Source organism: Phocoena phocoena, chromosome 2 (assembly GCF_963924675.1).
Source record: "Phocoena phocoena chromosome 2, mPhoPho1.1, whole genome shotgun sequence".
Taxonomy (NCBI): Eukaryota; Metazoa; Chordata; class Mammalia; order Artiodactyla; family Phocoenidae; genus Phocoena; species Phocoena phocoena.
In genome coordinates, this window is record NC_089220.1 from 115,588,016 (window position 1) to 115,602,185 (window position 14,170).

The 14,170-nt window shown below is 47.3% G+C and overlaps 1 protein-coding gene across 1 annotated transcript in view; it reads left to right on the top strand.

Moving 5' to 3' along the window:
• Positions 1-8,068: 8,068 nt before the first annotated feature.
• The window catches only part of CD276 (CD276 molecule), a 32,694-nt gene continuing 26,592 nt past the window's right edge, over positions 8,069-14,170 (top strand). Inside the window, exons 1-3 of the mRNA XM_065871743.1 lie at positions 8,069-8,072; positions 13,586-13,688; positions 13,940-14,083. Of these exons, the coding sequence (XP_065727815.1) occupies positions 8,069-8,072; positions 13,586-13,688; positions 13,940-14,083 (251 nt within the window). The remainder of the gene's footprint in view (positions 8,073-13,585; positions 13,689-13,939; positions 14,084-14,170) is intronic.

The following is a 14,170-nucleotide window of genomic DNA, read 5'->3' on the forward strand; positions in this document are numbered from 1 at the left end:
CTGTATATATGTGGGTCTATATCTGGACTCCCTATTTGATTTGTTGGTTTATTTGACTATCCTTCCTCCAATAGTACATTATCTTGGCTGCAGTTTTGGTTTGGATTTTTTTGATCTGAAAAATGTCATTATTTTGCTTTCATATCTTGAAGAGATAGAATTATGATAGAATTATTTTTGCTTGAGATAGAATTATGTTTGCAGTCTTTTTTTTCTTTCAGCACCTTAAAATGTCATTCAATTTCCACAGCTTCCAAAATTTTGATGCAAAATTATCAAATCTTATTGTTGCTCCTTTGAAAGTACATATGTGTCCTTATTCTCAGGCTGCTTTTTGCTTCTTAGCTTTGGTGTTCAGCTATTTGATTATTAAGTGTTTAGGCGTTATTTTCTTTGTATCTATCCAATTTGTATCTATGCTTTCACCAAGCATCTTGAATCTGTACATTGATATCTTTGATCAGTTTTGGAAAGTTCTTAATCTTTCTTTCTTCCAGCTTTGCTTCTATCTCATTCTCTCTCTCCTCTCTGCTTGGACTCCAATTGCACATAAACCTTTGATCGTGTCTCACATGTCTTTTGTGCTCTCTTCTTTCCATTCTTTTTTCTCTGTGGGCTTCAGCTTGGATAATTTATTCTTTTATTTAAAAAAAAATTATTTAGGGCTTCCCTGGTGGCGCAGTGGTTGAGAGTCCGCCTGCTGATGCAGGGGACACATGTTTGTGCCCTGGTCTGGGAAGATCCCACATGCCGCGGAGCGGCTGGGCCCATGAGCCATGGCCGCTGAGCCTGTGCATCCGGAGCCTGTGCTCCACAATGGGAGAGGCCACAACAGTGAGAGGCCCGCGTACTGCAAAAGGAAAAAAAAAAAATTATTTATTTGGTTGGGCCAGGTCTTAGCTGCAGCATATGGGATCTTCACTGTGGCATGCAGGATCTTTAGTTGTGGCATGTGGGCTCTAGTTCCCTGACCAGGGATCAAACCTGGGCCCCCTGCATTGGGAGCACAGAGTCTTAACCACTGGACCACCAGGGAAGTCCCAGTTTGGATAATTTATATTGACCTTTGGGTTTACCAATTCTGTCTGTTGCTTTTAAACCCATCCAGTGAATTTGTAATTTCAGATATTGTACTTTGCAGTTCCAGAAAATCCATTTGATATTTTTATAGATTACAATTATCTGCTCAAGTATTCTTTTTAACAATTTTGTCATATTTTCCATTTTCCTCTTTAACATACTTGTAATAGGTATTTAAAATGCCTTGTCTGGGGCTTCCCTGGTGGCACAGTGGTTGAGAGTCCGCCTGCCGATGCAGGGGACACGGGTTCGTGCCCCGGTCTGGGAAGATCCCACATGCCGCGGAGCGGCTGGGCCCATGAGCCATGGACGCTGAGCCTGCACGTCCAGAGCCTGTGCTCTGCAATGGGAGGGGCCACAACAGTGAGAGGCCCGCGTACCTGCAAAAAACGAAACAAAACAAAACAAACAAACAAACAAAATGCTTTGTCTGAGGCAATAGAAATAAAAGCAAAAATAAACAAATGGGGCCTAATCAAACTTACAAGCTTTTGCACAGCAAAGGAAACCATAAAAAAACAAAAACAAAAAGACAACCTATGGAATGGGAGATGATTAGAAATGCAATGTGATTAGAAAATGATCTAGATTGAGGTTGGGTTGTAGTTCTTTTTGACTCAGTCTCCCTCTGGTTTGGTTGAGAGCTAGTCAAGTGTCTACTTCCTTAACCATAAGGCACCATAGGAAATTCATTTATGCCTTTCAGATGTTTGAACTTAGCTCTTTAGCCTCCCAACCAATACAGCTTCAAAATTTGGCAAATATCATGAGAGGGAGGGGACCAGCTATGTGTTTAACACAAACCTTCTTCCCTCTAGCAGGACTTTGTCTCCTAAGTACTGTGAGTCTGTGGGAAATTTCACTTTGTCACTCTGCCCTATTACACACACCTCCCCGCAGCCTCCTGTGCCACTCAAGCACATAGCAAATGTTCTGTGAAAGAAGACTGCCTATGCTTGAGGGTTCTTTTCAATCAGAGGCCCCGTATCTTTAACTATGGAAAATAATTGGACATTGTATTTTAAGATACTTTATCTTCTGTTTCTTTTTCTTTTTCTGAGACTCCAGTTAAATTCATGTCATCCACTCCACTTTTGTCATCCATACCTCTTAACTTTTCTTTATCTTTTCCATATCTATATCCTTCCTGATATTTTTTATGTTGGTTTTTGTCCTCTGCCTAATCTTCCAACTCTCTCATCTGTTCTTGGACTGAATACATTCTGCTATTTACCCCCATCTACCGAGTTACTTGTTTCAATGATTATATTTGTCATTCCCAACATTTCTAGTTTTTTTTTATAATTGCTTTTGTTGCTTTATATTTACAATGTCCTCCCTTATGTCTTGAAGGGAGACACGTATTGTCCTTAATGTAAATTCTTCTTCTGCCCAGTCTGTTCACCTCACTTCCGCTATAGTCATTCTTTTGTTGGTTATTTTTGGCTCTGAGCTCATGTTCCCTTGGAAGTGTCAGCTCTCTTGACCAATAATGTGTACTTTGGGAGAAGGAGTGAGATTAAAGACCGGGTTCCACAAAAAAAAAAAAAAAAAAAAAAAGACCGGGTTCCAGCTTTGGCTCTTCCTGGTGAACTTATGAGGGGAGTGCCTCAGGGTGTAGAGCCTCTGAGCATCTGTTCCCTGTTTGTCAATGACCACAGAGAAGCCAGAGAACCCTGCCTTCCAGGGAACATCTCTGAGCTTTGTCCTAGTCGCTCCTCTTTTCTAAGAGCTGCCTCGCTCTGTGTAGTCATTTATCCCAATCAAGGTGTGGAAGGAGAGACTGCTCAGTGGCTGGCTGGCTGCCTGCCTTTGTTTGTTGAATCTATTTCTCATCCTAGCTGGCTCCAGAACTGCCTTGAGGTTACCTTGCCATTTCCAGCTGGTGCTATGTTGATGTTTTCTGCCCACAGACGTGAAAGGGCAGGCTACCATATATCTGGAGAATTGTGGAGGAGAGAAAATCCACAACTAGAAAGCCTTCCCCCAGATTCTCATCCATCCATGATATCTGACTTTCTCCACCTCTGATCTGCAGTATTCTCCCAGACTGGGATCCGTCTGGCTTCTGTTTCTCCAGAGTTAGGTTCTGGGATACATCACCCGTCTCTCACTAATACAGTGTCTTCGGGGTTGAGTTTGGGGGAGGGAATCTTCAGTCTATTTAATTCAGCATCAAGATGGGACTCTGAAACCTCCATCTGCTTTTCATTATCTAGAAATTTCCCAGGATTTCTGGCCTGCCAATGGCTCTTCATCTTATTTCCTATTTCTGTTACGTATTGGTTATTTAAAACATTGATTATATATCTGTTCTGTCATTTCAAATGCAAGACCGTGTTCTGAAAGCCTTCCTCCTCTTCTTTTGAAGGATCTCCTACTTGGTAAGAAGCTGGGGTCTCATCTTCCTTCTCCCTAGCTTTTCTGTCTGTAACACGGGAGCAAACGGACTAGACAGTGTTTGAGGGCCTTCCTCCTCTCATGTGCTATGACTCCAAGGATTGGGCCCAGCTGTTGTTTGGCTCGTTTTCTTCTTTACATTCCACATTAGTTCAAAAATGTGGGTGGAGGTGCCACCTTCTCCCTGACCTCATTCTGGTCACGAGTAGTCAGAGAACAAAATGGAGAGCCGAGAAATTAATACAGTTTCCTGTTAGAAGAAAAGCATAAACCATCTACAAAAACAATTCCAAAAATGAGCAGCTGAGCTAGGTGAACAGAGGACTATCCTGAGAAATGTGAACCTGGTGGCAGGGGCTGTGGTATATGGAGTGGGGGATAATTTAAGGATTTCTTATCATTCCCAAAGCAAAAGCAGACTTCCAAATTACTTTTATCTTGTTCTCTGGTCTTTCAAAGGCCCTGTCACCCCCAGGAGCTGCTAATGACCAATGTGAGATCATAACCTCCTAGGAGATAAGGGTGTCTCTGTGTGGCCTATGATGCCAGAGAACAGGGTGGTAACCTGAATGACCTCCAAGTATCTCACCTATCAAATACTCTGCGGTGTCTCTTTGTAGGGGCAGAGACCATGAATACTTCTGGGAAGAGCTAAAATCCACTTTCACTCTGAGAAGGCTTGGGGGAGTTGGAAAGAGCACCAGGATGCTCACTGTCTCTTAAATCTAACCTTGGACTTGTATTTGATTATTCAGCCCGTGGTCCCTGCCCATAAAGACCTGAGTCTGACAGCTCTAGAAGTGAGAGGGATAGGGTGGTGGTATGGCCTTTGAGGTCCAAGAATGAGGCATGGGCACTGTGCCATCCAAAGCACTCCTTGCCATCCATGATTTTAGGCATCATAAGGCCGTAGACTATTGATCAAGGACCTCAGCTCAAGCCTCACATACATATGGGAAACTCAGGCTAAGAGAGGTCAGAGACTTGCTTGATGTCACATAGTGAGTCAACAGCTGACTTAGAACCCAAGGCCTCTTATTCCCATGCAGGAGTCTAGTACCTGTACCCAGGTTCCTCAGGTAAGTTCCTGAAACTTCTCAGACCCCACTGAGTTTGAGGGATACCCTGGGTCAGGCATAGAGCAAGGGCTAATTAAACATGTATTACTACTAATAGTACGGTGGATGCTGTGGTGTGCTCCTGGGATCCCACTTCGTGACTGAAGAACTTGTTCCCCCAGCTTCCAGCAGTACTGCAGGAAGATGTCTCTCAGCTGTAAGTCTTCTTTGGAAACTACTTCTGCCAAAGAAAGTAACCTGGATCAGGCCATTCCCCCTTCCCAGGAGACCCACATCCAATGGTGGAACAGTGCTTGGGTACAAAAGGCCAGCCCTGACTCCAACACAGGACAATGTTAAGAGGTCATCCCAGCTTCAGAGTGCCCCATGGGGTTGGCTCAGGCCATTCCTGCAACTGTATTGTGGCCCGAAGTCTCACTCTGCCCATTTCTTTTCTTCCTAAGGCGTTGAGCCCAAGAGCATCCCTAATAAACTTCCTGCATCCTAATCTCCATCTTCGAGTCTGCTTCCCAGTAACCTGTACTGACACACTTGGGTTGAATTACAGTCATGAGGAAGCTAGACCTTAGGAAGGAGCTGGGGTCAGGTGGCTTCAGTCATGGAGCAGAAGCCCTGAAAAGAGATGGCTCAGGAGGTAGGGCACAGACTCTGAACCTGGAGACCCAGATTCCTGCCTCCACAGAGCAGCTATCTGCCCTACTGTGATCTTGCCTGCAACCCCCCAAACAGATGGGGGGAAGAGGACATGCGATTATTGCTGTTCCAAATTGTGATCTTTCATGACTATTTAAAAACCATGCTGTGTGTCCCAGAAGATCAATCTCTCTCATTCTCATTGCCTCTAACCCAAATCTTTACTCTTTTCTCAGGCTCCATCCACTTACTTTTCTTGCTCTTAGCAGATGATCCTGCCTTCTACTTCACAGGAAAAAAAAATGAAGCCTGTGGTGGGGCCTCCATTGATTTCCCATCTCTCATCCTTATTACCCCATCATCAGCTCCTTCCCTCCAGCCCAAGGAAGGAGTGGGTCTCCTAGGCTCCGAATCCTGTGCCTTTCTGCCTTCTCAGAGATCGCTATGTGCCAAGTATCATACCTCTTCTCCCTCATGGGACTTCTTCTCTCTTGGTACCTTCCCACAGGCACATAAACATGCTCAGGTCTCTCAAGTCTTGAAAAAACTGCAATCTTTTCTCATCCATGTGTTCTTCAACTACTGGTCCTTCCATTCACCCATCCATTCACTCAACAAACTTTAATTGAACACCTACTATGTGTCAGGCACTATTCTGGGTGCAGGAATACAGCAGCAAACAAAAGAAAATCCTGATTCTCATGGAAATTATATTCTATGGGGGGAGATAGAAAATAAATGTGTAAATGCATATAGAAAATAAATGTGTAAATGAGTAATATTATAATATTGTCAGAAGGTAAATAAATGCTAAGTGGAAAAAATCAAGCAGAGTAAAGGAATTAAAGAATGACTGGGGATGGGGGATTGGTGGATATCATTTTATATAGGGTGGTCAAGGAAGGCCTCCCTGGTAAGGTAACATTTGAACAGAGACCTGAGGAAGTAAAGGAATGAGTTATATGGACATCTGGGGGAAGAATGTCCCGGTCAGGGGGAATAGTAAATGTAAAGGTTCTGAGGCAAACATACCTTGTGTGTTCAAGGAACAGCAAGGAAAGGTTGATGGAGTAAAGGAAGCAACAGGGAACATGGTAGGAGATGAGATCAGAAGGATAGCAGGGAGCCAAGTCATGTAGGACTTTGTAGGTCAACATAAAGACTCAGCTTTTACCCTGGAGAATTCTAAGCAGAGGAATGACTTAATTTGCCTGTGCTTAAAAGGATTACTCTAGCTTCTGTACTGAAAATAAACTACAGAGAGAAAGATAGAAGCAAAGAGACCAATTAGGAGGCTATTGCAATACAGGCAAGTGATGGAGATGGGTGGTAGCAGTGGAGATGGAGAGAGTTCATGTGGTCTGAAGGTAGGTCCAGTAGGATTGGTGATATGGGGTGTGCATGAAAGAGAAAAATTAAGGATGACTGCAAGATTTTTAGCCCGAGCTACTGGAAGAATTGCTGTCACCTGAGGTGCAGATGGCTGCAGGAGAAATGGTTTGTTTTTGTTTTGTTTTCTTTTGTTTCATTGGCAATGGGGAGCGGGGGGAATGGAAATCATGATTCTTATTGGAGACAAATGGAGATGTCAAGTAGGCAGTTGGAAATATAGAATTCAAAACACAATCCAAGCTGGAGATTTTCTTTGGAGAGTTATTGGCACATAGATAGTATTTAAAGTGATGAGATGACCAAGGGAGTGGCTGTAGACCCAGAAGAAAAGAGTTCTGAGTACCAAGTCCTGGGGTTCCCCAATATTCAGGGGTTGTGGAGAAGAGAAGGACCCAGCATAGGAGACTAGAAGGAGGAACAAGTTAGGTGAGAAGAAAAGCAAGAGAGGGGAGTGTTCTAGAAGCTGGAAGTGTTACAAGAAAGAGAGGGAAGGAATCAGGGAGAGAGTGAACAGATTGATGATTGGGAGACAGGCAGAATGACTGGAGTGATGATGCCCTTGAGTAGGAGAGAGAGCACAAGAGGAGGGCCAGCCTCAACACCCACCTTTCACCCAGAGCACTGGCGGGGGGCCAGGCAGAGTATGTGGGCCCAGGTGCTCTGTCTCCCCTCCCAACTCTGCTCTTCTCAAGGGTTTTCCCCCTTCTGCCTCCATCACCTGATCCCTTTCCTCCTCTCAGACCCATGAGGCACACAACTGGGGTAATCAGATCAAGGTCTTCCTAACCTGTGCATTGTCTTAGAGAAGTGCTAGACCTGGGCAGGACCTTAATGCTGTTCACTTGTCAAAATGAGTCCCTTCCCTCAAGGTCAGCTAGAAGCCCACCTCCCCTGGGAACCCTTCCCTGGCCTCCACAGCCCCAGTCCACTCTGCTTTCCCCTCTTCTCTCCTCCCACTTTCTCCTCCAGCTCCAAGCCTTGAGGAGCATCCTTGTGGCCCTCGGGTGAGGTGGGGATGGAAGCCCTATTCAGCTGCCTTTCCACTTATCACCACGAGGGGGCTCAGGGCAGCAAGTGCTTATGTCAACCATGGAAGGAAGGAACTTGGGGGGAAAACAAGCATGGAATTTGGAGGCAAATTTACTCCCTTCCTGGCTTTGCAGACCACTTGTCCATGGTGGTAGTTTGCTTCATTAGTCCTGCCCGCTACAGGGCCGAGGGGGAAATCCTGGTGCTCTCAGTGAGAAATGGCCGGCTGCAGGAGAGCGTGGGGTGGATTCTTTTGGAGGAAAAGGAGGCAGAGACCCTGAACAGCTGACCCACTTCCCCACCACCACATGGCCAGTCCTTGGCAGGGCTGGGAGGTGAGCCCGGGTGTCCTGGCTTCCAGCCTTCTGTACTGTCTATACCGCAGTCCCGCCAGCCAAGGTTGAGGCGTTCCCTCCAGAGGGCAAGTTTTCTTTCAGTTACAACATGTGGGAAGCATGGGTGAGGAACCTGGAGGAGAATGAGCCTGGGTTCCTGCCCCAAGGGAGCTCTCAAAATGCCTATGGAGATAAGGCATGAGACAAGCAGAGAACACGGCTGACAGCACATGTCAGATCGGATCAGGGTTGAAGTAGGCACCTGCACCCTGAGGGGGACTTAGGGAAGGAAGTAACCGATTTGTCCAGTTTGAGAGAACCACTTCTGATAGACTCCCTTTCCCTGAGGGGAAGGGATGCAGCTGTGTGAATATCTACCAAGGGTGGAGGGTGTGGAGTGATGGAGAGGAACCACATTTTGACAGCAATGCTGACCCCATCAGAATGGTGAAGGGCTGATGGGGAAATTTCTAGGGTGAAGGGAGAAACTTGGCGGCTGGGGTCATTCCTCAGAGGTGGCCACACATCTCTCTGAGTGGACAGTCATTGCTACTGCTAAGGTTCCCTCTCAGAAACCCAAGGCCCATCACCATTTGTCTGTGGAGGTGCTGGATTTCCTCGGAAAGTCTGGCTGTAGAGATTTCTTTAGAAGTTGTGTTTGTGATGATCTCATCATGGGAAATGAGGAAAGGAGGAGAGGTGCTGAATATGTTATTGTGCTGAAAGTCCTGTTTTAAGAAAACAAATGCAAGATTGTATTCATTAGAAAATGCCAGCCACAAACGTGGGAAAAGCAGTTAAGCCAATGAGGCATAATACCCCACATCTGATGCGGGAACCTTGGGTGAGGTGGGCCGGTAGGAAGAAAGCCTGGTTTCCAGCTGGTGGGAAGAAGCAGGGAGGGAAGTGCCCTGTAAGAGGATTGAGACTTTGGTCACTGACTGGAGATGCTGCCACTCACACAACTTGTCTCGGGTCATCTTCCCCAGCAGCAGGGATCCAAGTGGAGACCTGGCAGTGGCCAAGACATGGTCCGAGAGAGGCTCACTTCCATCACACACTGTATTTCTTCCAAAGAGAGGGACAGTGGCCTAAGAGAAGACAGGGAGGGAAAGGGGGCCAGGACTGGCAATCGGTGGTCCTGCCCCAGCAATTAGAGATTGACATAAAGAACTGGCAGGTTAAGAATGACCCATAAGGGAGGACTGAATAAATTGTTCTCAGCACTGGGGCAGTGAAGCCTTCCCTTGTGTCCCTACCAGGATTGAGGCTATGGTAAGATGTCCTGAAGACGCCCAGGCACACTTTTTCAAGCCCAACTAAAACCAAATGACCATACTGAGAACATGTGACTGAAAACAGCAATATTAGTACTTAAGATTTAGCACCTGGATTGAGATTGGGGTTTCTGGATTTCAAGAGGTTTATCCACTGTCTTCCTTACAAGGATCTCCACTGCCAACTTCAGAGGCTGGACCCCTTGTTCTCCGTGCCTTATTCTTCTAGCTGGAACTCTTTGTCATCCTGTTATGTGCTCTCTTCTCTGAGTCTGTCATAGGCCAAACCTAAGAGCAGGACTAGGGTGAGGGTGCCGTAAATGAGACATCTATGATGGAAACTTGAAGGAGGTACTCACTCTCAGGGCCCTGCAAGTGCTAATAACTCAACTACTTTCACGTGATTAGAAGTCATTAGAAAAAACCCAACTCCCATTGTGATGACAGATTTCCCTTGGCATTATGGTACAGTTTTTATGTTCTTGTTTTGTTCTTTAATTCTGGCCTAACCCTCCTATTGGGAGGACGACCCTGACCCTCCAGCAGCAGGATACAGGCTCTGAGATGGATTCCTAGGACTGGGAGCATTGTAAACCTGGGTTATGGAGAAGGGGGAAGCAAGGGGGAGGGGGCGGAATGGCTCCAATTGGGACATAATGAAGAAGGGATGGTGGGTCGGATAGAGGTAGCTAGTTATACAAGCCTGGTTAGGGGTTAGGGGGTGTTTTGTTATTTTGGAGACAGAGAGAGAGAGAGAGAGTGTGTGTGTGTGTGTGTGTGTGTGTGTGTGTGTGTGTGTGTTGGGGGTGAAGTGTTCCCAGATGATCCTCCCAGGAGGATTATTATTTTAATAATCATTTAACAATAAATGTTATTATTTTATTTTGCCAGCCAGAAGCTTCCAGCCGGAAGTATTTGGATCTAGACACCTGAAGTCTACTCCAATACTCAAGTGCCAGAAATAAGAAACTTTCTAGCAGGAACCTGCAGTAGTCACTCTACACCATATTCAACTCTACACTGGATCCATTCATTCAGGGAAATGGAGTTGACATAGACAGTCTGGGCTGGCTGGCTGGATCCAGATCGGCAGCCCTGGGAGCCCTAAATGAGTGAGCGGGGCAGGTTGGGGGATGTGGCCTTTGCCAAGACATTAAGGACTTGAGGCCTGAAAATGCAGACAACTCAGGAGGTGATTTGCAGCAACCAGCCTGAGTGGAGGTAGGCCAATGCCAAGATATTGGTGTCACAGGGATCCTCGGAAAAAACGCTCAAATTGGGCCTTAAACCCTCAGTGCTACCAAGAATTGATTTTTCTTTCTTTCTTACAGACGTGAAATATTTTGAGTATTGGCCTTAGGTGAGGCATGTCAATGTCTCTAAGCTGCTTTCTGAAAGATGGACTGCTTAGCTGCTCTACAGAGTCAAAAACAACTGTATAGCCCCCACTTTAAAGCTAGGTTAAGGAATCCAGTTGCTGGATTTAAGAGTATTCAAACAGGTGAGGGAGACACTTGTCCTTTTGTATGTAAAAGGAGGCCAAAGGAAATTGTCTTTGAATTTCACCATGAACTCAGAATTTCTGTCCTGGGGAGAGTAATAAGAGGGCCAGGACACCCCTTCCCTTTGCCAGAATGGTGGTCTGATGTTCCTTATAGGTAGCCTGGGGAGGACAAGACTATGAAGGGTCACCATTCCTCCCTCATCAATCCTGAGTGAGCAATGGCAATTCGAGGGCCAGGCCAAGGGCTGGAAGCAATCCGGGGCCAGGGTGGCAGCTCCACAATGCCTTCAGGAGCCAGGCTCCATCTGACTTTCTCCCCTGCCACCCTTACTTAGCTTTTGTCCTAATGGTTGCAAGATGGCTGCTTTACTGTCTGGTTTTGTGTCTGCACTTCAGGCACAAAGAGAAAAGGGAGTGAAAGGCAAAAGGCAAGGCTCATGCCAGATAAGCCTGCTCTTTTCTATTTTTTTAATTGTGGAAAAATAAACACAACATAAAATTTATCTTCGCCACTTTTAAGTGTATAGTTCAGTAGTAAGTGCATTCACATCGTTGTGCAATCAATCGCCAGTCTCTTTTCAGCAAAACTGAAACTCTGTACCCATTAAACAATAACTCCCCATTCTCCCTCTCCCAGTCCCTGGCAACCACCATTCTACTTTCTGTCTCCATGAATTTGACTACATTAGTACCTCATATAAGTGGAATCATACAATATTTGTCTTTCTGTGGTTGGCTTTTTTCACTTAGCATAATGTCCTCAAGGTTCATCCATGTTCTGTCATGTGTCAGAATTTCCTTCCTTTTTAAGGCTGAATAATATTCCATTTTATTGATGGACACTTGCATTGCTTCCACCTTTTGGCTATTGTGAATAATGCTGCTATGAATATGGATGTACAAATATCTCTGAGACACTCATTTCAATTCTTTTGGATACACCCAGAAGTAGAATTGTTGGATCCTATGGTAGTTCTATCTCTAGATTTTTGAGGAACCACCATGATGTTTTCGATGGTGTCAACAATCTCCTTTAACAAAGGGCTTTCCCTGAAGCCCCAACCAGTGAATTTCACTTCCATCTCATTGGCCACATTAGATCATGTGACTGCCTCTAGCTACAAAGGGAGTCTGAGGAAGACTGTATTTTCAACTAGGCATAGAACAAACATTCCCTGACTTGAGGAGATTCCTGCGTGCTGGGATGGTCTAGCTGTTTGTGTCCAGGGCCAAATGTCTGAGTCGCAGCTGAGCCTGTCCTACAGACACTCTGCCTATCCCCTGCCCACAGTGTTTGCCCTTTCTGGGGGGTATCAGCACCCTATTAAGCCACTGCTTCCAGGAATGACAGCCAGTACTCATTTCCTTCCCTCCTGACTTGATCTCTCTAGCAATTATGATAAAAGTCTTCCCCCAGCCTCTGCCATAAACTATATACTATACAGTTTATGCTATAAACTACCCTGTGCTGTTCCTTCACTGTCCATCACGGCTGAATTGTGCCTTCCCTGCCAGACTGTAAGTCCTCTGGGACAGGACCTGTGTCACCACTTTGGGGCACAAAGCACAGGACTGACTCCTGGTGGAGGAAAGGAAAGCAAATTCCTCTAGATTAGTTCTAAGTCCTGCTGTGGGGCTCCTGGATCTCTCAGCTCAGGGGCACCTCTCCCTGGGATGCTTCTCCCCCAGGTCTTGAGGCCTATTCGGGGCTACTCATACTGAGAACTGTGAGGCCAGGCCCAGGCTGGACAGGGCTGGACAGAGCAGAGAGAAGCAGTGTGGATTGGACGGGAGGCTGATGACCTTCAAGAACTCTGGACCAGATGGCCTGGCCTTGATCCCTCCACTCTCTGCCCCATCCCTAGGAGCAGTCACACAGACACAGCCATTATCAAACTTACATTCAGAAACACATGCGCACTTAGATTCAGAGAGTTACTCACAGGTGTTCACAAATACAGACACCCATGCCTCACTGCCACACACAAACACACTATAATTAAGTTTGAATTCAGCACTTACATGCAAGAGGGCAAATCTCGGTTCCTCCACTTGATGGTTGGATATCCTTAAGTAAGTTACCTATCTCCTTGTGTCTTAATTTCCTTATTTGTGAAAATGAGGATAATAATAGCATTACCTCATTGCATTGCTGGAAAGATGAAATGAGATAAAATGGTAAAGAGCTTAAAACAGTGGCTGACACACAGAGGTGAGCATGTATTCATGCATATTTCCTAAGCCCTCTCTCATATTGCTGCTGAAACTTGGTGGTGGGTCCGGCCATAAGACAAATTGGAGTCCCTTTATCTCTCTGAGCCTCAGTTTTCTCACCTGTAAAATGGGGATAATATTATCTACATGGTCCAGCTGTTGTGAGGATTTAAAGAGGCCCCACATGGAAAGCTCTTAGTCTCTACCCTGGCCCACAGAGGACTGCTACACTTTAGCTGTTGCTGTCTGTAACTAATGGAGAACAGGTCAGAGAATAGGTGCAGGGGCCGGATGTGCCAAGGCAGAGGCCTGACCCCCATCTCTCCCCAGGCTGGAGGTTCAAGCCTGACCCCCCCATCTCCTCCCAGGCTGGAACTGGTTCCTATAAAGACAGAGCCCCAGGTCATGGGGAGGGGGTTGGGGCAGTGTCAGAGCTGCTCCCCCTTTGGGGGCCTGGGGTAGCCACTAGCCTGGCATGGGGCTGGGGGCAGGGCTGGCCGGGTGGCCGGGGGCGGAAGGAAAAGGGGAAAACCAGCTAGGTGGAAATTACCCTGCGGTTGGCTCAGGCGCCCACGACACACTGTATTTATAGAGAGCTCCCGGCAGCTCTCAATGCCTCACAGTCGAATTAACCCTTTCCAGGCCACGGTACCAGCCTGGTGGCAGAGAACACTGGACTGGGGGTCAGACAGCCAGATCTGAGCTCCGGCTCTGCTGCCAGCGGCCTGGAGGGGGAGCTGGGGTGGTCAGTGACCATTCACCTGTCCCCCTAGCAGAAAATAAACTTCGGATCTTGGGAGGGTGGGACAGGGTGGGAGATGGGCAGAGATCAGACCAGCGCGCCTTTACTAGGGCCCCCGCGTGGGTCTGGACCCGGGTCAGGGGCGAGTCTCGGCCGGGTGTCCTGCCCAGCGGGCGGGCTCAGGCCTCTGCCCCAAACCTTCGCCGCGGGTCCAATCCCGCCTCTGGGGCGCACCCGCCTTTCCGGGCCTGCAGCTTCCTCCAGCCCGCCCCGCCCCTCGGACTCCCGGGGCCGCCCCCGGACCCCTTTCGCGCCCGGCCTCGCGGCGGCGGCGGCGGCGGCGGCGACTCGGCAGCGCTCCGCCGCGTCCCCGAGTCCCGGGAGTCAGGCGCGGCGCGGTGAGTGCTTGCGTGGCGGGCTCGGCGCGCGTCCGGGCGGCCTTTGTTTGCGGCCGAGCCCTGCCCCGGGCTGCCGGGCAGCGTGCC